Raw genomic sequence first — 19,439 nt, 5'->3', positions numbered from 1 at the left:
GTAAGCCGGGACCGAAAGCTCGGGACGCTGAGACGCCGGAGCCTTTTTACGCTTGGACTCAGGGCCCGGAAGTGGCGAGGACGGGGTCAGGGCTGCGGGGTGAAATCGGCCAGCCAGAGAAGATGCTGCTGGACCTGTCGGAGGAGCACAAGGAGCACCTGGCCTTCCTGCCGCAAGTGGACAGCGCGGGTGAGGGGGCCCGGCGGCGGAGGGTGGTGCTCTGCGGTCTGGGGAGGGGGTCGGTGGGAGCGCCCGGTGCTCAGGGTCTCCTGGCTTCCGTTGCAGTGGTCGCTGAGTTTGGGCGAATTGCGGTGGAGTTCCTGAGGCGTGGCTCTAACCCCAAGATCTACGAAGGCGCTGCGAGTAAGAAGGGGGGAGGCACAGCGCTGAAAACTGCGCGGAGAAGTGCGTTCTCTGTCCCCGTGGAGGGGAAGGGGTTATTGGGACGCTAAAGGTCTTATTCCCATTGTGGCAGAATAAAAGAAGAAGGGCTCTTCAGTCAGGGCGCAAATCCTGCCCGTCCCCTAAGTATTGTGAGTTTTTAAAAGCTTGTATTAAGTCGATTTCCTGACGTGTTAATGGACAGAATACCATCTGCCAGAATACTGTGATGCTTACCTGCATCCAAGTGTGTGGAATAGCTGGGTGAACCATAAATATACAAGTGTTTGGTTATTATTCGTTGTTCAGACATCTACTTTTGCTGAAGTAGTTTTACCCCGATGGACGAGGGACGGTTTCTATTATTGCCTCTTCTGCCAGGCTTGAAGTAGCGGCGCACTCAAGAGAAGGACTGTGCGCCTGGTATTGTCTCCACGGGTCTGTTTTTGTAAAGGTTACATGGTGGGAAATACTGAAAGCATTTGGCTGGGAGTGGAGAATGAACAGGAGGCTATTACCAAGTAATTATTTTTTATAATAATTGCATTGTTTGAAAACATGGAATAATAGATAACATTTACTCTTTAGAGTTTGAATAAAAGAATAAATACCACATAATTTATTTGCTCATGTTTCCTCTTTTTTCAGGAAAACTCAGCGTGAGTAGTGACACTGTCCAACATGGTGTGGAAGGATTAATACACCTCCTCACTGAAAGTTCAAAGCTCATGGTAAGGACTTTTGTGGACTGTTTTGTATTAGCAGGACCTTAAGGAGGTTCAGTATACTCTACATCAGTCCTAGCAGGATCTGCTCATTTCAGTAATGTTGTTACTGGTTTATAATGGATTTAGTGAAGCCATGCCTAAGCAATCTGACTATAATGTGATCTGCTGGCATGAATACCTCTTGTTAGTATAAATTAGAATTGCCTCTAATTCTGCATGTTATTAAATCATATACTATAGTATGTATCCCAAGAGGAGGGAGAATGAAATGATTTAATTTTTTGCATATTAGCAGTATATGGCTTGTTGGAGAATTGAGAAAATTTTTTCCATTTTTTTTTTTTTTAAGTGTTAGTTGCCCCTTCCTTAATGCTAGCTGAGGGATCTTGTACCAGTATTTGTTTCTTCATGCTCCTAATAGAAAAAATATTTGAAAAATTACAGGTGGCTGCATGGGGCTTAATTTACATATTATCCATTCTACTGTGTCTCAGGTTTACCTTTTTGTAAGAATCACGTGTGACCCTTGTTAACCAGATTCCCGGTTCCTACCTCAAACCTACTGAATCAGGCTTTCCAGAGGAGGGGCTTGAGAATTAATCTTTTCCCAAAGTGCTTCAAGTGATTCTTTTTTTTTTTAATTTTTTTTAAATTAATTTATTTATTTAATTTATTTATTTATCTATGGCTGTGTTGGGTCTTTGTTTCCGTGCGAGGGCTTTCTCTAGTTGCGGCAAGCGGGGGCCACTCTTCATCGCGGTGCGCGGGCCTCTCATTATCGCGGCCTCTCTTGTTGTGGAGCACAGGCTCCAGACGCGCAGGCTCAGTAGTTGTGGCTCACGGGCCCAGCTGCTCCGCAGCATGTGGGATCTTCCCAGACCAGGGCTTGAACCCGTGTCCCCTGCATTGGCAGGCAGGTTCTCAACCACTGCGCCACCAGGGAAGCCCCAAGTGATTCTTAAGATCGGGCAAATTTGGGAAACTACACTAGAGGCTCAACATTTTGATAGTGAATCCTAATGCTGGAAGTGATAAAAGATGCAGTGTGGCTTACTTGAGTTGTTTTCACCCTAACAGATTATTTGAGTGGTTATGAACAACTACGTAAAAAATTTATTTTATAGATCCCTTTTGTCAGGCTTCCTAAAATATTACACTTAGAGGTGGTCCACAGCAAATGCCCTGACCCATAAATCCATGTTCCATTAATTGATATGGGGAACTCATTTTTGCTGCCCTAAGCGATCCTTTCTGGCCCTATCCAGAGCTTTCCTGGCTGCTCTCCTCCTGAGAATAGATCTCTAGCCTCTTGCTCTTCTGTGTAGTCAAACTGAGTCTTCTGACAGACCACCTGGCGTGATTGGTCAGCTAACCTAACCTGCCCGGCCCCAAGGACTATAATCTCCTCCACAAAGGCAATGAGCCTGTTTGTTTTGTTCAGCTCTGTCTTCCTAGCACAAGACCTATCCCACAGTAGGATCTCAGAAAATATTTGTTGAAGGGATAAAATACACAAGCCTATGCTATTATAAACAGAAACAAGTCTAATGACATTAACCTGAAAAAAGAAAGGGTGGCATGCAGAAATTGGAAAAGAGCAAGGAAAGTAGAGTGTTAAAGTGGCTGAGGTGAATACAACGAAAGGAAGAGGAGCAAAGAGAAAGACTGTGCTTTCTCTACCTTTTCTCTACCTTTTTATCCCCTCCTCACTTCAATCATCCAATAAGGGAGTAAAAGCAAGGCTGCTGTTGGCAGCTTCCTTTTATCCTTTTGAGGGTCACTGCCAGTGTTGGGATTGGTCCCCAGTAATGCTGAACCGTTGGACAGCAAAACTGTGCCTCCATGCCCTTCTCTCCCAGCTCCCTTTCCTGGCCAAATATATGATTTCTTTGTGTCCAGTCAGCATCTGAGTATCACACTAGGACTTACCCAAACCAGGAGCCCTCATTCTCTCACTAAGGCTTTTTTTTTTAAAAGTCTTTTGACACCATTCACCCATTTCTCCCATCCCACCTCCTACCCCCTGCCTCTGGCAACCACCAATCTGTTCTCTGTATCTATGACCTTGGTGGGTTTTTTGTTTTTGTCTTTTAAGATTTGACATGTAAGAGAGATCATACAGTATTTCTTTCTCTGTCTGACTTAATTCACTTAGCATAATGCCCTTGAGTTCCATCCATGTTGTTGCAAATGGCAAGATTTTATTCTTTCATTTTTTCTTATGGTGGATAATATTCCATTGTGTATATATTCTACAATTTCTTTATCCATTCATCCATTGATGGACAATGAGTTTGTTTCCTCATCTTAGCTATTGTAAATGGTGATGCAGTGAACATGGCGGCACATATATCTGTTCAAGTTAGTGCTTTTGTTTTCTTTGGCTAAATACCCAGAAGTAGAATTGCTGGATCATATGGCAGTTCGATCTTTAATTTTTTGAGGAACCTCCATACTGTTCTCCATGGTGGCTGCACCAATTTACATTCCCACCAGCAGTGCAAGAGGGTTCCCTTTTCTCCGCATCCTCGCCAACACTTGTTATCTCTTGTCTTTCTGATAAGAGCCATTCCAACAGGTGTGAGGTGATATCTCATTGTGATTTTGATTTGTATTTCCCTGATGATTAATGATGTTGAGCATCTTTTCATGTACCTGTTGGCCATCTGTATGTGTTCTTTGGAAAATGTGTATTCAGATCTTCTGCGCATTTTTTAATCGAATTGTTTGGTTTTTTGGCTATTGAGTTATATGTCTTCTTTATATTTTTTGGATATGAACCCTTTATCAGATATATGATTTGTAAATATTTTCTCTCATTCAGTAGGTTGTGTTTTTATTTTGCTGATGCTTTCCTTTGCCCTGCAGAAGCTTTTATTTTTTTTATTTTTATTTTTTATTATAAACTTATTTATTTATTTATTTTTGGCTGCGTTGGGTCTTTGCTGCTGCGCACGGGCTTTCTCTAGTTGTGGTGAGCGGGGCTTACTCTTCGTTGTGGTGCGTGGGCTTCTCATTGCTGTGGCTTCTCTTGTTGCGGAGCATGGGCTCTAGGCACGCAGGCTTCAGTAGTTGTGGCTCGTGGGCTCTAGAGCACAGGCTCAGTAGTTGTGACGCAGGGGCTTAGTTGCTCTGCAGCATGTGGGATCTTCCAGGACCAGGGATCAAACCTGTGTCCCCTGCATTGGCAGGCAGATTCTTATACACTGCGCCACCAGGGAAGCCCCCAGAAGCTTTTTAATTTGAAATAGTCCCACTAGTTTATTTTTGTTTTTGTTGCTTATTTTTATGTATCAGAAACTCGGAATTTGGAATAATGGGCAAGGGTTGCCTTTTACTAAGGAGTGTTATTTCTTTTACTAGACAGAAAAGAATTAAGGGATTTCATATTCTTTTGCAAATATCCAGTATTTCAGCATTTCCTAGACAAAAATAAATTTTGATGTTCTGTTAAACTCGATTCACTTTCAGATTTCTGAACTGGATTTCCAAGACTCTGTTTTTGTTCTTGGATTCTCTGAGGAATTGAACAAATTGTTGCTTCAGCTTTATCTGGACAACAGAAAAGAGATCAGAACTATCCTGAGTGAATTGGCACCAGACCTTCCCAGTTACCACAGCCTTGAATGGCGACTAGATGTACAGGTATGACTATTTTTTTTAAACCTGACATAGAATATAAGATTTATTTTAGGTTTATGTCCTGAGGCTTGTTGTATTCTTTACCATCTTAACCAAACTGTGGTTTGAAACTGTAGTTTTTTAATGTTCATTTTTAGAACATTTCCCAAATAGTTCATTTTCTTATATTTTTAATGTGTTCACATTGGTTTAATTTGTGAAGTTTATAAGAAATAGGTTATTTGGAAAAGCAGATGGCTATCCATATTTTTAAAGTGGTGCTTAGCTTTTTTTTTTTTTTTTTTTATAAATTTATTTATTTAATTTAATTTATTTATTTATTTATGGCTGTGTTGGATCTTCGTTTCTGTGCGAGGGCTTTCTCTAGTTGCGGCAAGTGGGGGCCACTCTTCATCGCGGTGCGCGGGCCTCTCTCCTTATCGCGGCCTCTCTTGTTGCGGAGCACAGGCTCCAGACGCGCAGGCTCAGCAATTGTGGCTCACGGGCCTAGTTGCTCTGCGGCGTGTGGGATCTTCCCAGACCGGGGCTCGAACCCGTGTCCCCTGCATTAGCAGGCAGATTCTCAACCACTGCGCCACCAGGGAAGCCTGGTGCTTAGCTTTTTAAAAACTTTCTGTCTAAATAAAACACATATGAGAAAAAGTACACAGATCAGTATACAGCCCAATGAATTATGTGGTGAAAACACCCATGAAACCAGCACTTACCCATGACCAGTACCTCAGAAGCATCCTCCTTGCCTCCTACCAGTTCCTTCCCAGTTACTTCCTTCTTTTCAAAGGTAACCAGCATCCGGACTTGTAATGCACAGATTACTTTTTCCTGCCCTTTAACCTTCTATACATGGAATGATTCAGTAAATATTCTTCTGCGTCTGCCTTCTTTTTGTGAGATTGAGTTGCTTTTAAAGCCACATAAATAACCAAAAGGGATATTTCAGACTATCACATGAAGCCCTTTCTCAAGCAGTGACAGGTAAGTTAGTTAATAGATGCTTGCTGAATGTCATCCACTCACTAATCAGCTCTAATCAGAGCTGTTCTGAATGCTTTGGGACACAAAAGAAGTGTAAGACACTTTCTCATCTGGAAAAGATGTTATCTGGTTAGGGATATTAGTGTTCTCAAAATAACTGGTAATTAAAGATAGTTGTGAAATAAGGTTCTGGAGAGGAAAAAAGAATAGAATTGTATAAATGAAGGTACAGCTGAGTATTTCAAAAAAGCTTTATAGCTCAGGTAGTTCAGTGTACACAGGCATGATCCAGAAAAGCTTCAAGAAAAGGAGGTGAAATTTCAGAAAAATGAATGGTTAGGAAAACCAGGGTAATATTCTTGATAGAGCAGACAGCATAAGTTGTAAAGGCCCACATGGATATGGGAAGGAACAAATGAATATGTGGGATAGCTCCCTAGTTCCCAAACTTGATTGGACACTGGAATAACCCAGGGAACTTTAAAAATTCTGATGTCTGTGTTCTACCCTAGAGGTTCTGATTTAGTGGTGTGGAGTTTGGCCTGGGCATCAGGATTTTTAAAAGCTCCCCTGTCACCCAGGTAATTCTAATGTGAATAAAGTTTGTAAACTGCTGTAATAGTGGATTCTTCCTGATTTGAATGGCTCAGATAAGTTATAGAAATTCAGTTAGAGTTTAGCAGTTATATCCCAGTGTGTTGAGTGCTTGAATATATATTAACACAGGAGAAAGTATAAACAGAGTATAGGCTTCTTGACGGTAGGTGCTGTGTCTTGTTCACTACTGTGTCTCCAACACAATGCCTGACACACAATAGGCATTCAGTACTGAATGTAAATAAGGAGAGGTGGTCAGCAGCTTCTTAACCGTGTTATTTATTAAATATTTCTTGTACACCTATCATGTGCCAAGTGGTGTGGCTACAGCAAAGAACTTGACACAGTTTATGCTCTTGGAGACCTTAGAAGCAGCAACTCCTGTAGGGCTCACGTGGAGGAAGAGATCACTGTGTAATGCCTTTATGTTTAAGTCCTCTCATAATAACCAGGTGGAGGAGATTTGGGGATGGTCATGTTCATGAACTTCAGCACTAGTTTATCTTGTATCCCTCTCTTATGTGGAGATAGCTTCTGACTTTTGGGTTCCAGTAGCCCTTAGAGGTTCTTTTTTTGGCTTTATTGATTTGCTTTGAGTTTTTCCATTATTAAGACATTTTAGAAGTTAGAAACTTAGGCAATTGAAATTTCTAAAATTAGACTCAAGAGAGTTCATTTGCCCGGTAAAATGAGTTTGAATTGCTGTGTTACTGCAAGGACTAATACAGTTTAATGTTGAGGGTATATTGAATGAATATTGCCATGTGGTGAGGTGTATTTAAGGGCTAAAAAAGCTACTCAGAGAACTAATGGATTTACTGAACTCAAGGAAGGAAGGAAGAGAAGAAGTCCTGTCAGATGAAGACCAGATAAATGGCTAGGAAACTAGTAACAGGATATAGAACCTTTCATTTTTGAGTAGCTGGCTCATCTCATGGAGACTGGTAGCGAATGGATAGTTACCAGCTAATTATTATGCAGTTGCTGATGGGAAATAAATGAATCATCATAGGTTAGTTTCTAATAGAAGCATTTCCCATACTTCATAAATTGCCAGCACTTGTTAAATAGCATCAGTAAATTGATGCATCTGAGACCAGTGCAGGAGAATGTTACCTTTAGGGCTGATCCTTTTAAAGTTGCTGCTGTTATTTTTACAGGGAGAAGGGCAGAATTTCATCCCCATTAAAAAAATAAGTCCATATCAAGAACTTTGTGGAAAGAAAAACTTTGTGGGCTACAGTTCTTTATCCTGTAGTACTGTCATTCAGTACCTCTGAATCACCCTCCCCAAATTACAACCCCCTCCCAGCCCCCTAAGAGTAACCATTATCCTGAATTTTCTGTTAATCTTTTCTTTATAGTTTTTCTAACATATATTTTTTCACTAAACTGTATAGTTTTTAGATTTTCATGTATTCTTCTGCAACTTGCTTTTTTGATTGAACGTTTTCTTTTTAGATTTATTCATGACAATTCATGTTGCTATAGTTCACTTCTTTTTGCTGTCATTTAGTAAGCATTTCACTGTATGAATATTCTCAATTTATCCATTCTGTTAAAGAATATTTGAGATTTGTCTAGTTTTGGACTCTTGGAAGCAAATACTATTACGAATATGTGTATATGTGTAAGAGTTTAAGGTAAATACCTAGGAGTGGAATTGCTGGTAGTGTATACGTTTTCCAAAGTGATTGTCATTACTCTCACCAACGGTGGATGAGAGTTTTCATTACCATCACTTTACAGTGCTCCGTATGGACAGGTTTCTAATTCTTGAAAGTCTGATAAACAGTATCTTACGATTTTATTGGCCATTTTACTGATTTCTAATAAAGTTGAACGTATTTCCTATGTTTATCTATTTGTGTTACTTCTGCAGAGTGCTTAGATAGGTCTCTGTACAATTTTTTCTTCGTTTTGTGGGGTTTGTATTAAATCAGAGCAGTTCTTCATACATTCTTGACACTAACTTTTTTTTTTTGGTTGTATGTGTTACAAAATATCTTTTCTCAGTTTGTGGCTTGTTTTTCCACCATTTTTAGGTATCCTTTGAAGAAATCTTAATGATTGTTCAATGTATCAGTTTTTTTCTTTATGGTATTTTTTTTTTATATCATGTTTAAGAAACCCTTCCATGCTGACTATACATCCTGATTGACTGTACATTCTGGTTTCTTCTTTTTCCCAAAGGTTTTTTTTTTTTTTTTTATAAATTTATTTTATTTATTTATCTTTGGCTGTGTTGGGTCTTTGTTGCTGCGCGTGGGCTTTCTCTAGTTGTGGCGAGCGGGGGCTACTCTTCATTGCGGTGCACGGGCTTCTCATTGCGGTGGCTTCTCTTGCTGCAGAGCACGGGCTCTAGGCGCGCAGGCTTCAGTAGTTGTGGCGCACGGGCTTAATTGCTCCGCGGCATGTGGGATCTTCCCAGACCAGGGCTCGAACCCGTGTCCCCTGCATTGGCAGACAGATTCTTAACCGCTGCGTCACCCGGGAAGTCCCTCTTTCCAAAGGTTTTAAAGTTTACTTTTCTTTTTGAAGTCTGTGATTCATCTGAAATTAGATTTTTATGTATGGTATAATGTAATTATTATATGTTTAGCATGATTATTAAATAGTCCTTATGCTCTTATTCCATTTAAAATCAAGCTTGCAAGCAGAAGCCTCAGGCAACAGATGAAACCATCAGTGACTATAAAGCTACACCTTAATCAGAATGGAGATCACAACACCCAAGTTCTGCAGACAGACCCAGCCACCCTGCTCCATTTGGTTCAGCAATTGGAGCAAGCCTTGGAAGAGATGAAAACAAACCACTGTAGGAGAGTTGTGCGCACTATCAAGTAGTCCCAGCTTGTTTTCTTCCCTTAGAATCACTTGCGAATTGATGATGTGCAGCAGTTACTTTTCAAAATAAATTTTTTAATTGGTAGTGATAAATACATAGAGATTTCATAACATTTCTTTTCCTGTGTGAAGATACTGAGGTCATGATCAAAGGCTAAGTGAATTTCCTTTCCTGGTGCTAAATGTGGTCAGCTTCTTGACAATTAGGATGTATCTTGGCTCTGTCTAGCTGTGACCGGCTGAGGCGGCGCGGTGGCACAGGGACGGTAGCCTTGCCCGGCTACTGCCGCACTAGGGTGTCAGTTGGTCCCAGCCAAAACACTTCAGTTCTGCCCTGCAAGAATATATTTAATAGCTGATTGGTGTGTCCCTTTAATACAAGAAAATGGAAACTGAACAGCCAGAGGAAACCTTTCCCAACACCAAAACCAATGGCGAGTTTGGTAAACGCCCTGCTGAAGATGTGGAAGAGGAACAAACTTTTTAAAAGATCTAGAAACACTGATGAGATGATTGAATTACGCATTCTGCTTCAGAGCAAGAATGCTGGGGCAGTGATTGGAAAAGGAGGCAAGAGTATTAAGGCTCTCCGTACAGACTACAATGCCAGTGTTTCAGTCCCAGACAGCAGTGGCCCCGAGCGCATATTGAGTATCAGTGCTGGTATTGAAACAATTGGAGAAATTCTGAAGAAAATCATCCCTACCTTGGAAGAGGGCCTGCAGTTGCCATCACCCACTGCCACCAGCCAGCTCCCGCTCGAATCTGATGCTGTGGAATGCTTAAATTACCAACACTATAAAGGAAGCGACTTTGACTGCGAGTTGAGACTGTTGATTCATCAGTCTGGCAGGAGGAACTATTGGGGTCAAAGGTGCTAAAATCAAAGAACTTCGAGAGAACACTCAGACAACAATCAAGCTTTTCCAGGAATGTTGTCCTCAGTCCACTGACAGAGTCGTTCTTATTGGAGGAAAACCTGATAGGGTTGTAGAGTGCATAAAGATCATCCTTGATCTTATATCAGAGTCTCCCATCAAAGGACGTGCTCAGCCTTATGATCCCAATTTTTACGATGAAACCTATGATTATGGTGGTTTTACAATGATGTTTGATGACCGCCGTGGACGTCCTGTGGGATTTCCCATGCGGGGAAGAGGTGGTTTTGACAGAATGCCTCCTGGTCGGGGTGGGCATCCCATGCCTCCATCCAGAAGAGATTATGATGATATGAGCCCTCGTCAAGGACCTCCTCCACCTCCTCCTGGACGAGGTGGCCGGGGCGGTAGCAGAGCTCGGAATCTTCCTCTTCCTCCACCACCACCACCTAGAGGGGGAGATCTAATGGCCTATGACAGAAGAGGAAGACCTGGAGACCGTTATGATGGCATGGTTGGTTTCAGTGCTGATGAAACCCGGGACTCTGCAGTAGATACATGGAGCCCATCAGAGTGGCAGATGGCTTATGAACCACAGGGTGGCTCTGGATATGATTATTCCTATGCAGGGGGTCGTGGCTCATATGGTGATCTTGGTGGACCTATTATTACTACACAAGTAACTATTCCCAAAGATCTGGCTGGATCTATTATTGGCCAAGGTGGTCAGCGGACTAAACAAATCCGTCATGAGTCAGGAGCGTCGATCAAAATCGATGAGCCTTTAGAAGGCTCTGAAGACCGGATCATTACCATTACAGGAACACAGGACCAGATACAGAATGCACAGTACTTGCTGCAGAACAGTGTGAAGCAGTATGCAGATGTTGAAGGATTCTAATGCAAGATATTTTTTCTTTTTTATAGTGTGAAGCAGTATTCTGGAAAGTTTTTCTAAGACTAGTGAAGAACTGAAGGAGTCCTGCATCTTTTTTTTTTTTTAATCTGCTTCTGTTTAAAAAGCCAACATTCCTCTGCTTCATAGGTGTTCTGCATTTGAGGTGTAGTGAAATCTTTGCTGTTCACCAGATGTAATGTTTTAGTTCCTTACAAACAGGGGTGGGGGGTGGGGGAGGGTGTGCAAAAACTAACATTGAAATTTTGAAACAGCGGCAGAGTGAATGAATTTTAAATTTTGTTCATTGTTGGTGGTTTAAAAAAAAAAAATCCCCCCTTGTAATTATTGTGAACGCTTTACTTTGTGATCACGGTGACATTTGGGGGGGTGGGACAGGGAGGAAAAGTAACAATAGTCCATACGTCCCTGGCATCTATTCAGAGCAGTGTGCAGAATGTAATGCTCTTTTGTAAGAAACATTTTATGATTTTTAAAATAAATTTAGTGAACCTATTTTTGGTGGTCATTTTTTTTTTTAAGGCGGTCATTTTTCAAATGGCTGAATTCCCCCCAGCCTGCCCCCAAACTAAACACTAAGTTTAATTTTCAGTCCTCTGTTGGATATAAATAAATGCATCTCTTCTTGGACTTAGGCGAAATATCTTGACACATTCAGTTCTGGTGATTTCTTAAGTGATTTGAAAGTCCATTGCTTGGGAGGAAATTCCACCACACATTCATGCTTATAATAAGCTGGGGATTTCTGTTTGTTTTTGCAAATGCTTGCCCCTACTTTGCAACGATTTTCTGTTTGTAATTGTGAAGAACCAAGGTGGGGAGCAATACAACAGATGGAGTAGTTGGTATAAGTATATACCAGGAGCCTAATGGCAGCAAGTTTTATTAATCAGAATAATACTTGGTTATGGAAGTGACTGATGCTAAATAAATTCTGGTTATTTTTTATTAGATAATTTCTCACCTATAGACTAAACTGTCAGCTTGGTAGTGTCTATTAGTTAAACTTTGTAAAATATATATATATATATTCTTGTTTTTCCGTTGTATGCAAATTGAAAGAAAAAGATGTACCATTTCTCTGTTGTATGTTGGATTATGTAGGAAATGTTTGTGAACAATTCAAAAAAGATGAAAAAAGTTAAAACAAAAAAAAAAAGATGTATTTTGTACTTTAAATGTGTAAATAGGATTGAATCAACTGGAAGTGAATCTATACTGTTCAAATCCTCTGTATATATAAATGACTGTACTTTTTTTGATACTTCTTCTGACTACTTAACTTTATTATTTTCCTCCTTATTGACCTAAATTTGACAATAAAGTTCACAGTGTAATGCTATTACTATTCAGAATATTCCTAGACAGTTTGTTTTTGACCTTTAGAAGCACTCCATGATGTTAACAGCCACAGAATAGTTGGAAGTGAATATAAATTTTTTTAATGCTATATTTAGGCAGTTCTTGCATTTTTCTTTGCCTGTGAATATAGTAGGTATTTACCATGTTGCTTAAGTTTAAGTTGCCATGGCTAAAAAGCTTAAATAGTACTCAAATTTATGTGAATATATTGCATTTTATTAAGGACTACTTTTTTTCCCTATTATCCAAAGCATCTAAGAGATATACTGTCATTTACATTTATAAACAATGGATGCAGACGTAGTGTAATCAATTCTTAATTATCTGGATATAAATTATAGTCACTTTTTATAATTCTGTTCGAATAAAGTATAAAGAGGGCAAAGAGAGGCCATGTTTACTACATTCCAAGCAAATATCCCTTCTTCCTTACAAACTTGATTTTTGTTTTGGTTTGCTTTTTAGTGGGTAACTATAAGCTGTTAGCCTGAAAAATTCAGATGCTGATGTGTCAGGTCAGCCTCATAGAGTACAGGGACACAGGGAAACTTGAGACAAGGAGGCTTAAGGAGTAACAGACTTAAGGAGAAAGTCATATGGAAGGGTAGAAACGGGTTCAGTCTTAAATATCTAGCCAAGACCTTATTCTGAGAATCTCATCCCATGCAGTAACTCAGGAAGGTCTTTAGAAATGTCAGACTCTAAACTGTACTCTAAGCTCTATCAATACTTTGCCTTCTAAGAGTTAGAGATTTTCAGGTCAGAGTGACATCATGTTTCTTCTTTCTCTTAAAGGAGAGCCCAGCAGGAAACAGAGGCCAGTGGAAGAAAAGCACAATTGACATTGCCACCCATCATCCCCCTGCAGGCATCTGGCTCACCCTTTTCCCATACATATATGTTCTGCAGTTGCAAAATAACTATAATATCAGATATTAGCAAACTATAATCAGATAATTTTTAATTATAGTGATAACTTGATTAATGAAGCTTTCATATTAACAACCTCACAAACAAAAGGAAACTTTATATATTACATGAAATAGTAGCATATGTCATCAGGTTTAAAAGCAACATGCCTGCCAAGCTTATATGATGAAAATAGCTCTGTGAGGCTTCTTATTTGTCTGCATTTGGTGGGAGATAAGCAGGGCTGACTCCAGCCAAGATTGAAATAATATCCCTGTGTCTCCTTAGGGTAACCTTTCTTCTTCCTCTGTATCCACTGTTCTTACCCCAAGCAAAACAACAAAGCACATGTTAGTCTTTTTTTATTTGTATCAAACGCCCCTGGTCTCCTTTGGCTGTACTTTGTTATTCTTTCTGATGTTCTGCCTTTTTTGCCTTTTTGGGCCAGAGTGTTGGGAGCAGTCTCCTAACTTCCTTTTGAATCTGGGACTCACCTTTTTTTTTACAGACCATCTAATGAGCCTCTTCCTTTTCTTGTTTGGACACTCCACACCCTTATGCATTCCTCTGCCTTGTTTGTTTTATGGCACATTTGATTTTTTTGTAACTTGTATATGAACATATTTTCTGCAGATGCAGTCAGTATTCTACTCTCCTATGTGACCAGGTTTCTTGACTCTGGGATGTGCCTTTCCATCTGTAACTGTCTAAATGTTTGTTAAAACATTTTGGATTATGAGTATGCTGATTTTTTAGGATTTTCTGATGCATGTTTAGACAAGTGTAACAGCTTTTATGTCTCAAAGCCAGAATAGTAACATCTCGTCTCTCAGAACAGAGCTGTGAGTAGGAAATAATCAATATGTATAATCGCAAAGTCTACATATACTTCACCCATTGGAAGTCTCTTTTGTGTTTCACAAAATTCCATGAGCTTGTTTTGTTATTGATGTTTCCAAGCTTAGGTAAATATAAAGCAGCAAACTAGAAAAGTGGTGGGGATACCTTAAGAAGAAAATATACTTCTTTGAAAACTGAAAAGTGAGAACCTGATACCAAGGAAAGTTTGAAAAAGCATTAAGTGTGTGTAAGGGATGCATGTGTGGGAGCCCTTAAAATTTATAGCAGTATGTGGCCCTTTAGTATATAATCCTATGAGAAGGTTAAGAGGTCAGTCTTTGGAACTGGACAAAAGGGTTTGAATTTTAGGCTCCGTAGCTTCTTTGGGGTCCTTGATAAATTCCCAAAGCCTTGTTTTCTTCATCTTTAAAATAGGAGTAATAACACCTGTCTCATTGGCTTGTAGAGACCAAGTGAGACCACATATATAGAATGTTTAGCATAGTACTGGGCTTTAGAAAATACTTGTGTAGACTGAGGATCTCATTATTTTGTAGCCTTGAATTCTGTCTCATATACTCTATTTAAGAAAGAAAATGTTACCTGATTTCTATACTGAGTTTGAATAACTCATATTTAAAAAAATTTTTTGAAGTCTAAAAGAAGAAAAAAGATCAGGGAATTTAAATACATTTTTAGTAGTACCTTTATCGAAAATTTTAATTCTTAGAATGATATAACTCTCCAGAAAACTCAGCTATTCAAAACTGCCTAGTCCCCATAGGACTCAGGTAGACAAGCTGAGGGTTTTACCTATAGGCTTGGTCTAGAGTCCCTTTTTTCTGTCTTTTTTTCTCCACACCAGTGAAAGAAGCATGGGAATCTCAAGATACTAGCTAAGCCAGGTCTCTTTTTATAGGTAATATATCTAAATGGAGTTGTTTTTAATCTCCAGGAGAAAACACATAATACTTCTTTGTAGTTTCTCACAGCCTTCATGGTCAGGAAGATCTGTCAGCTGCTGTATAAAATCTTCCTGCTATAATGTATGCACTCTTCTCTGTACTTTTTTTTTTTTAATATATGTTTAAGTCTCTCTTTAGCTTACCCTTCCACAGTTTCCATAGTAATAGGTTACTGTCATCCCTTTTCCTTTCTTTCATTAATGGTAGAAAATATTTTGGTAAAAATGGTATCATACTACATTGCCTCTAGTTTAAATATATTCGTTTTTAAAACCACCATGACCGTTATGTTCAAACCTAAATACTTTCCTTAAAAACAAAACAAGCAAGCCCAGCTTCACCATTAATGTGGTTACTTCAGTGAGCTTTACAAACTTCAAGAGCAATGTTTTAATTATAAAAGCAGAAGGAACCCATTATTTCTCAGCTTTGCAAAATAGTATGTACTATTTCGAGATGAGAAAACGATGTACTTTATGGCAATAAAATATATATATTTAGTGATTCAATCACCGAATACTAATGGCTCTTTGTTTTATGTTTGTATAGCTCCAGTCCTCTCTGCTCAGGAACTCAAATGACTTAATTATGTTTGGTAGCCACGAGTCCATAAGATTCTACTTACCATAATGGGGAAATATAGGAAAAGTAATTTTATTTCCTTAATGGACCTAAAGTAAAAAGGAGCATCAGGAATACAAATATCCGCATTAATGTATTCTGAAACTTGTCTTCTACTCAGGTTGTTGCCGTTTTAAACCCAATGAACTTTTTATAAGATAAATTTTTTAATAATTATAGTGTAAATTATGTTATCATTAGAAATATTGCTAATTATGTGGCTATCAGAGTGGGAGGCCATGCACTTTTATTATACTTGCACCTAAATTGATGTTTTTTAGTTGCAAAGACTGCAATTTTCATTTTCCTCTCCTGCAGTTACCATATCTTCTGCAGAACAGTCTGCCCAACCATCAGCTAAAAAGAGAGGCAACGCCAAGAAAAGGATTTTTGCCCTTTCTCACAAACCATGTGAGAGCTTTTACCTCTTTCATTCTTAATTTTTCTTACTCTTTACTCTTTCACTTTGAGCTATAATCCACCCATTTATGTATGGCATTGTGCTGATAGGAAAACAAAGCAAATTTTAAAACCTCTTCTAGCTCTTTTTTTTTTACAAAGCTACTGACTCCGCTGCATTAAATATTTATTAAATACTCAGAATGACCCATGTTGTGTGTCGAACAAATGGTGAAGTCCTAAAGTTTAGAATGCTCTCAGGCCATTCCATCCTTGAAAATAGTTTAATTCATAAACTCATCAGGCTGCAGAAAGGAGTATCCTAAGGGGGCTATTCTGAAGAAGGGAAGGGAAGCTGTCTGTTGGAACCACTTTTCCTTGAAACTCCACCTTCTTCTGGAAAGCAAAACTCTTAATATGGCTAAGAGTTGGCTAGAGCTGTAGAAATGTACAGAGGAAAGGACAGATCGCTACAGAATACTGTGGAGTACTTGGACATGGTTTGGATGACAGAAATTATCTTTACCCCTTTTCCACTGAAGAGGGGTTCCCTGAGGTAACCAGAGGTGTGATGGGAAAAGCAAATTGAGTTTTTTTAATACCTGCATGCCAATGTTGTGATTGTCATAAATCCAATGAGAAGTGGATGCCTGTGGTTTTGAAGGAATGTGCTTAGTTCACAGAACGAAAAGGCTTCTCAGTTAACTCAAAGGCTAAAAACACACAGATTAAAATTCAGAGAATGAGGAAAAGAAAATCCAGGGAAGTCTGAGTTTCATTGGAACAAGTATAGATGGTTAGGATTTGGTTTCCTGGCATGGTCTGCAAACCATAAGCTTTTACTCCAAATAAATAAAAAGTTCTTACAAGGCTCAAGTGAGTGTAAGTGCTGCAACATAATAAAATTACTTGATTTGCAGCTAGGCTGTTGTAACAATGCATAGACTAAAAGAACTAAAAAAGGTTGTAGACGATGTTTTGAGTACCTAAAAAAAATAAATGAGCGAGTCACCATATACTTTCCAAAAAGGCGAAGATGATTTGTCTCACAATATAAGCAATGTAATTAAAAGCTTTTTTTTTTTTTTAATGTTTAGACCCTTAAGGGTGTAATTATGGGGTATTCTTTCCTATGCTTTTTTGTTCCACTCTTTGCTTAGACATAAAAACCAAATTCCGTGCCTTTCTTCGGCCCTTAGAACAATTTCTTTTCATGCCAAATCTCTTAAGCCTCCTCCCTCCCATTTTAAAAAAATTTTTTTGAGAAATAATTCACATAACATAAAATTCACCCTTTCAAAATGCAATTCAGTGGGTTTTAGAATATTCACAAAGTTGTGCAACTGTCACCAGTATCTGATTACAGAACGTTTCATCACTCCAGAAAGAAACCCATATCCATTAGCAGTCCCTCCCTTTCCTCCTCCCTCCAGCCCCTGGCAACCACTCATCTGCTTTCTGTGGATTTGCCTCTTCTGGACACTTCATTTAAGTCGAATTATATAATATATGGCTTTTTGTGTCTGGCTTCTTTCACTTAGCATAGTGTTTTCAAGGTTCATGTTGTATGTAGCATGTATCAGTACTTTATGCATTTTTTATGACTGAATAATATTTCATTGTATGCATATGCCTTTGCTTTTTCCTGTATTTGATTGAGTCTTATTCCTGGTCTCCCTATGGAGTTAATCTGTTGCATTTTATTTTATAATGTTTGTAAAAGAACCTCTGACAGATTCAGTAATGTATTTTCTACGATGATGGCTTTTTAAAATTACCTTCCCAGGTACAAGTTAGAAAAGTCTGAGAGCAGTTTCTTCCTAGCCAGTTATTAGTAGAGTTATTCTCCAGTGAACTGAGCATTTTATTTCTAGCCTAATTCAAAAGTTATACCAGGGGGCTTCCCTGGTGGCACAGTGGTTATGAATCTGCCTGCCAGTGCAGGGGACATGGGTTCGAGCCCTGGTCTGGGAAGATCCCACATGCCACGGAGGAACTCAGCCCGTGCACCACAACTACTGAGCCTGCGCTCTAGAGACCGCAAGCCACAACTATTGAGCCCGTGTGCCACAACTACTGAGCCCGCGCGCCTGGAGCCTGAGCTCCGCAACAAGAGAAGCCAATGCAATGAGAAGCCCATGCACCGCAACCAAGAGTAGCCCCCACTCGCCGCAGCTAGAGAAATAGAGAAAGCCTGTACACAGCAACAAAGTCCCAATGCAGCCATAAATAAATAAATGTTGTTTGTTTTTTTTTTTAAAGACGGTGGATTTAAAAAAAAAAAAAAAAAGTTATACCAGGTAGGGAGCTAGTTGGCCAAACTGTTGAAGGGACTCAGCCGAGTCAGCTCCAAAGAAAATTAGATTTGTATTATATCCTTTTTAATTTTAATTTAGAAGATTTCCTGCTAAAATGAGGGATGTTCTGTGGGCATTTTACAGATTTAGAGAAGATAGGAAAGCAACTAAGGAGGATTTATGTCTTTCCATATTCATTTTGTATTTTTTTCACATTAGAAAGGTAAAACTATTAAAAATTTATAAAAATTATCTATAATGGAATAGAGAAAAAAGGCATTTACTTTCGCTTAAGTTCACTCCTCAGAATATTTTTTTTACTAATTTTGAAATAGAGCACTGGGGGCCTCTAGGACAGCATTTTCTGGGTGATGCAGCTGCTGCAGCCACTGCCTTCTGGGCTTGTAAGCTAGTGGAGGAAAGGAGAAGGTATGTAAACAACATCGATTCAATCGATGAGTGTGATTAGGCATAGGAGAAGATACAACGAATAAGGAGCTGTGCATACATAAATGAGGGAGGGGGTAATTCTCACTAGGGGCATCAGGAAGGCACTTTTCTCCCCTTGATTGTTTTTTGCTGTCTTGGCAATTGTGCCCCAATTTACATTTGGAGAACAATTTCTTTCCAATTGAATACAGTTCGATGGGACGGTCAGGCAAGAGACCACGTGCCCTCCGCTCTTCGTGCTGAGCCCATAAATCTCTCTCCTGGGACTCTGCAGCCTGAGGACTCAGAATGGTTGGCACAAGTTCATTCTAGTGGCAGCCCCGCCAGTTGCTCGATGACTTGTTACATGGCCTCACAAAGATGCTCCTGTTCTTGTTCTTTAAGGACCTGGCCTCAGAGCTGCCCCTTGATTCTGCAGGGTGCCTAATACAATTCCAATAAATTGATTCTCTGCTTCAGTTGGCATCTTAATAATCCTAAATGCTACAGAGGATAACAATTAGATTCATTTTGTAAAATTGCATACTTTATTTCATAAAATGGATTTTTGTAAAATAGCTCTGCAAATTGTCATGCATCTAAAATGTAGGCATTATTTTAGGATATAGATTGACTGCAATATAGGATCTCAC

General features: G+C 39.4%; 1 protein-coding gene and 1 pseudogene across 5 annotated transcripts; both read left to right on the top strand.

Moving 5' to 3' along the window:
* Nucleotides 1-8: 8 nt before the first annotated feature.
* Nucleotides 9-19,098, top strand: COMMD2 (COMM domain containing 2). 5 transcript variants are annotated; one of them, XM_068546084.1, is made up of 5 exons: nucleotides 9-189; nucleotides 286-405; nucleotides 1,030-1,112; nucleotides 4,581-4,754; nucleotides 13,122-13,974. In XM_068546084.1, the coding sequence occupies exons 1-5, from the start codon at nucleotides 123-125 to the stop codon at nucleotides 13,263-13,265; spliced, it is 588 nt and encodes a 195-aa protein (XP_068402185.1). In that variant the 5' UTR covers nucleotides 9-122; the 3' UTR covers nucleotides 13,266-13,974. The 5 variants fall into 5 exon arrangements, with proteins under 5 accessions (XP_068402185.1, XP_068402187.1, XP_068402183.1 ...); XM_068546086.1 differs by lacking the exon at nucleotides 13,122-13,974 and adding an exon at nucleotides 18,999-19,098 and having other exon boundaries at nucleotides 13-189; XM_068546082.1 differs by lacking the exon at nucleotides 13,122-13,974 and adding an exon at nucleotides 8,973-9,202 and having other exon boundaries at nucleotides 25-189.
* Nucleotides 9,556-11,152, top strand: LOC137766207 (heterogeneous nuclear ribonucleoprotein K pseudogene; annotated as a pseudogene).
* Nucleotides 19,099-19,439: the final 341 nt, after the last annotated feature.

The sequence above is a fragment of the Eschrichtius robustus genome, chromosome 6 (assembly GCF_028021215.1).
Source record: "Eschrichtius robustus isolate mEscRob2 chromosome 6, mEscRob2.pri, whole genome shotgun sequence".
Taxonomy (NCBI): domain Eukaryota; kingdom Metazoa; phylum Chordata; class Mammalia; order Artiodactyla; family Eschrichtiidae; genus Eschrichtius; species Eschrichtius robustus.
This window is presented reverse-complemented; position numbering and strand designations above follow the sequence as displayed.

Excerpts from the sequence above, each read along its gene's own strand:
- COMMD2 (XM_068546082.1), top strand. The coding sequence starts at position 123 with ATGCTGCTGGACCTGTCGGAGGAGCACAAGGAGCACCTGGCCTTCCTG. Across the intron at positions 406-1,029 it reads GCTGAAAACTGCGCGGAGAA|GAAAACTCAGCGTGAGTAGT; the intron begins GTGCGTTCTCTG and ends CTCTTTTTTCAG. Across the intron at positions 4,755-8,972 it reads AATGGCGACTAGATGTACAG|CTTGCAAGCAGAAGCCTCAG; the intron begins GTATGACTATTT and ends TTTAAAATCAAG.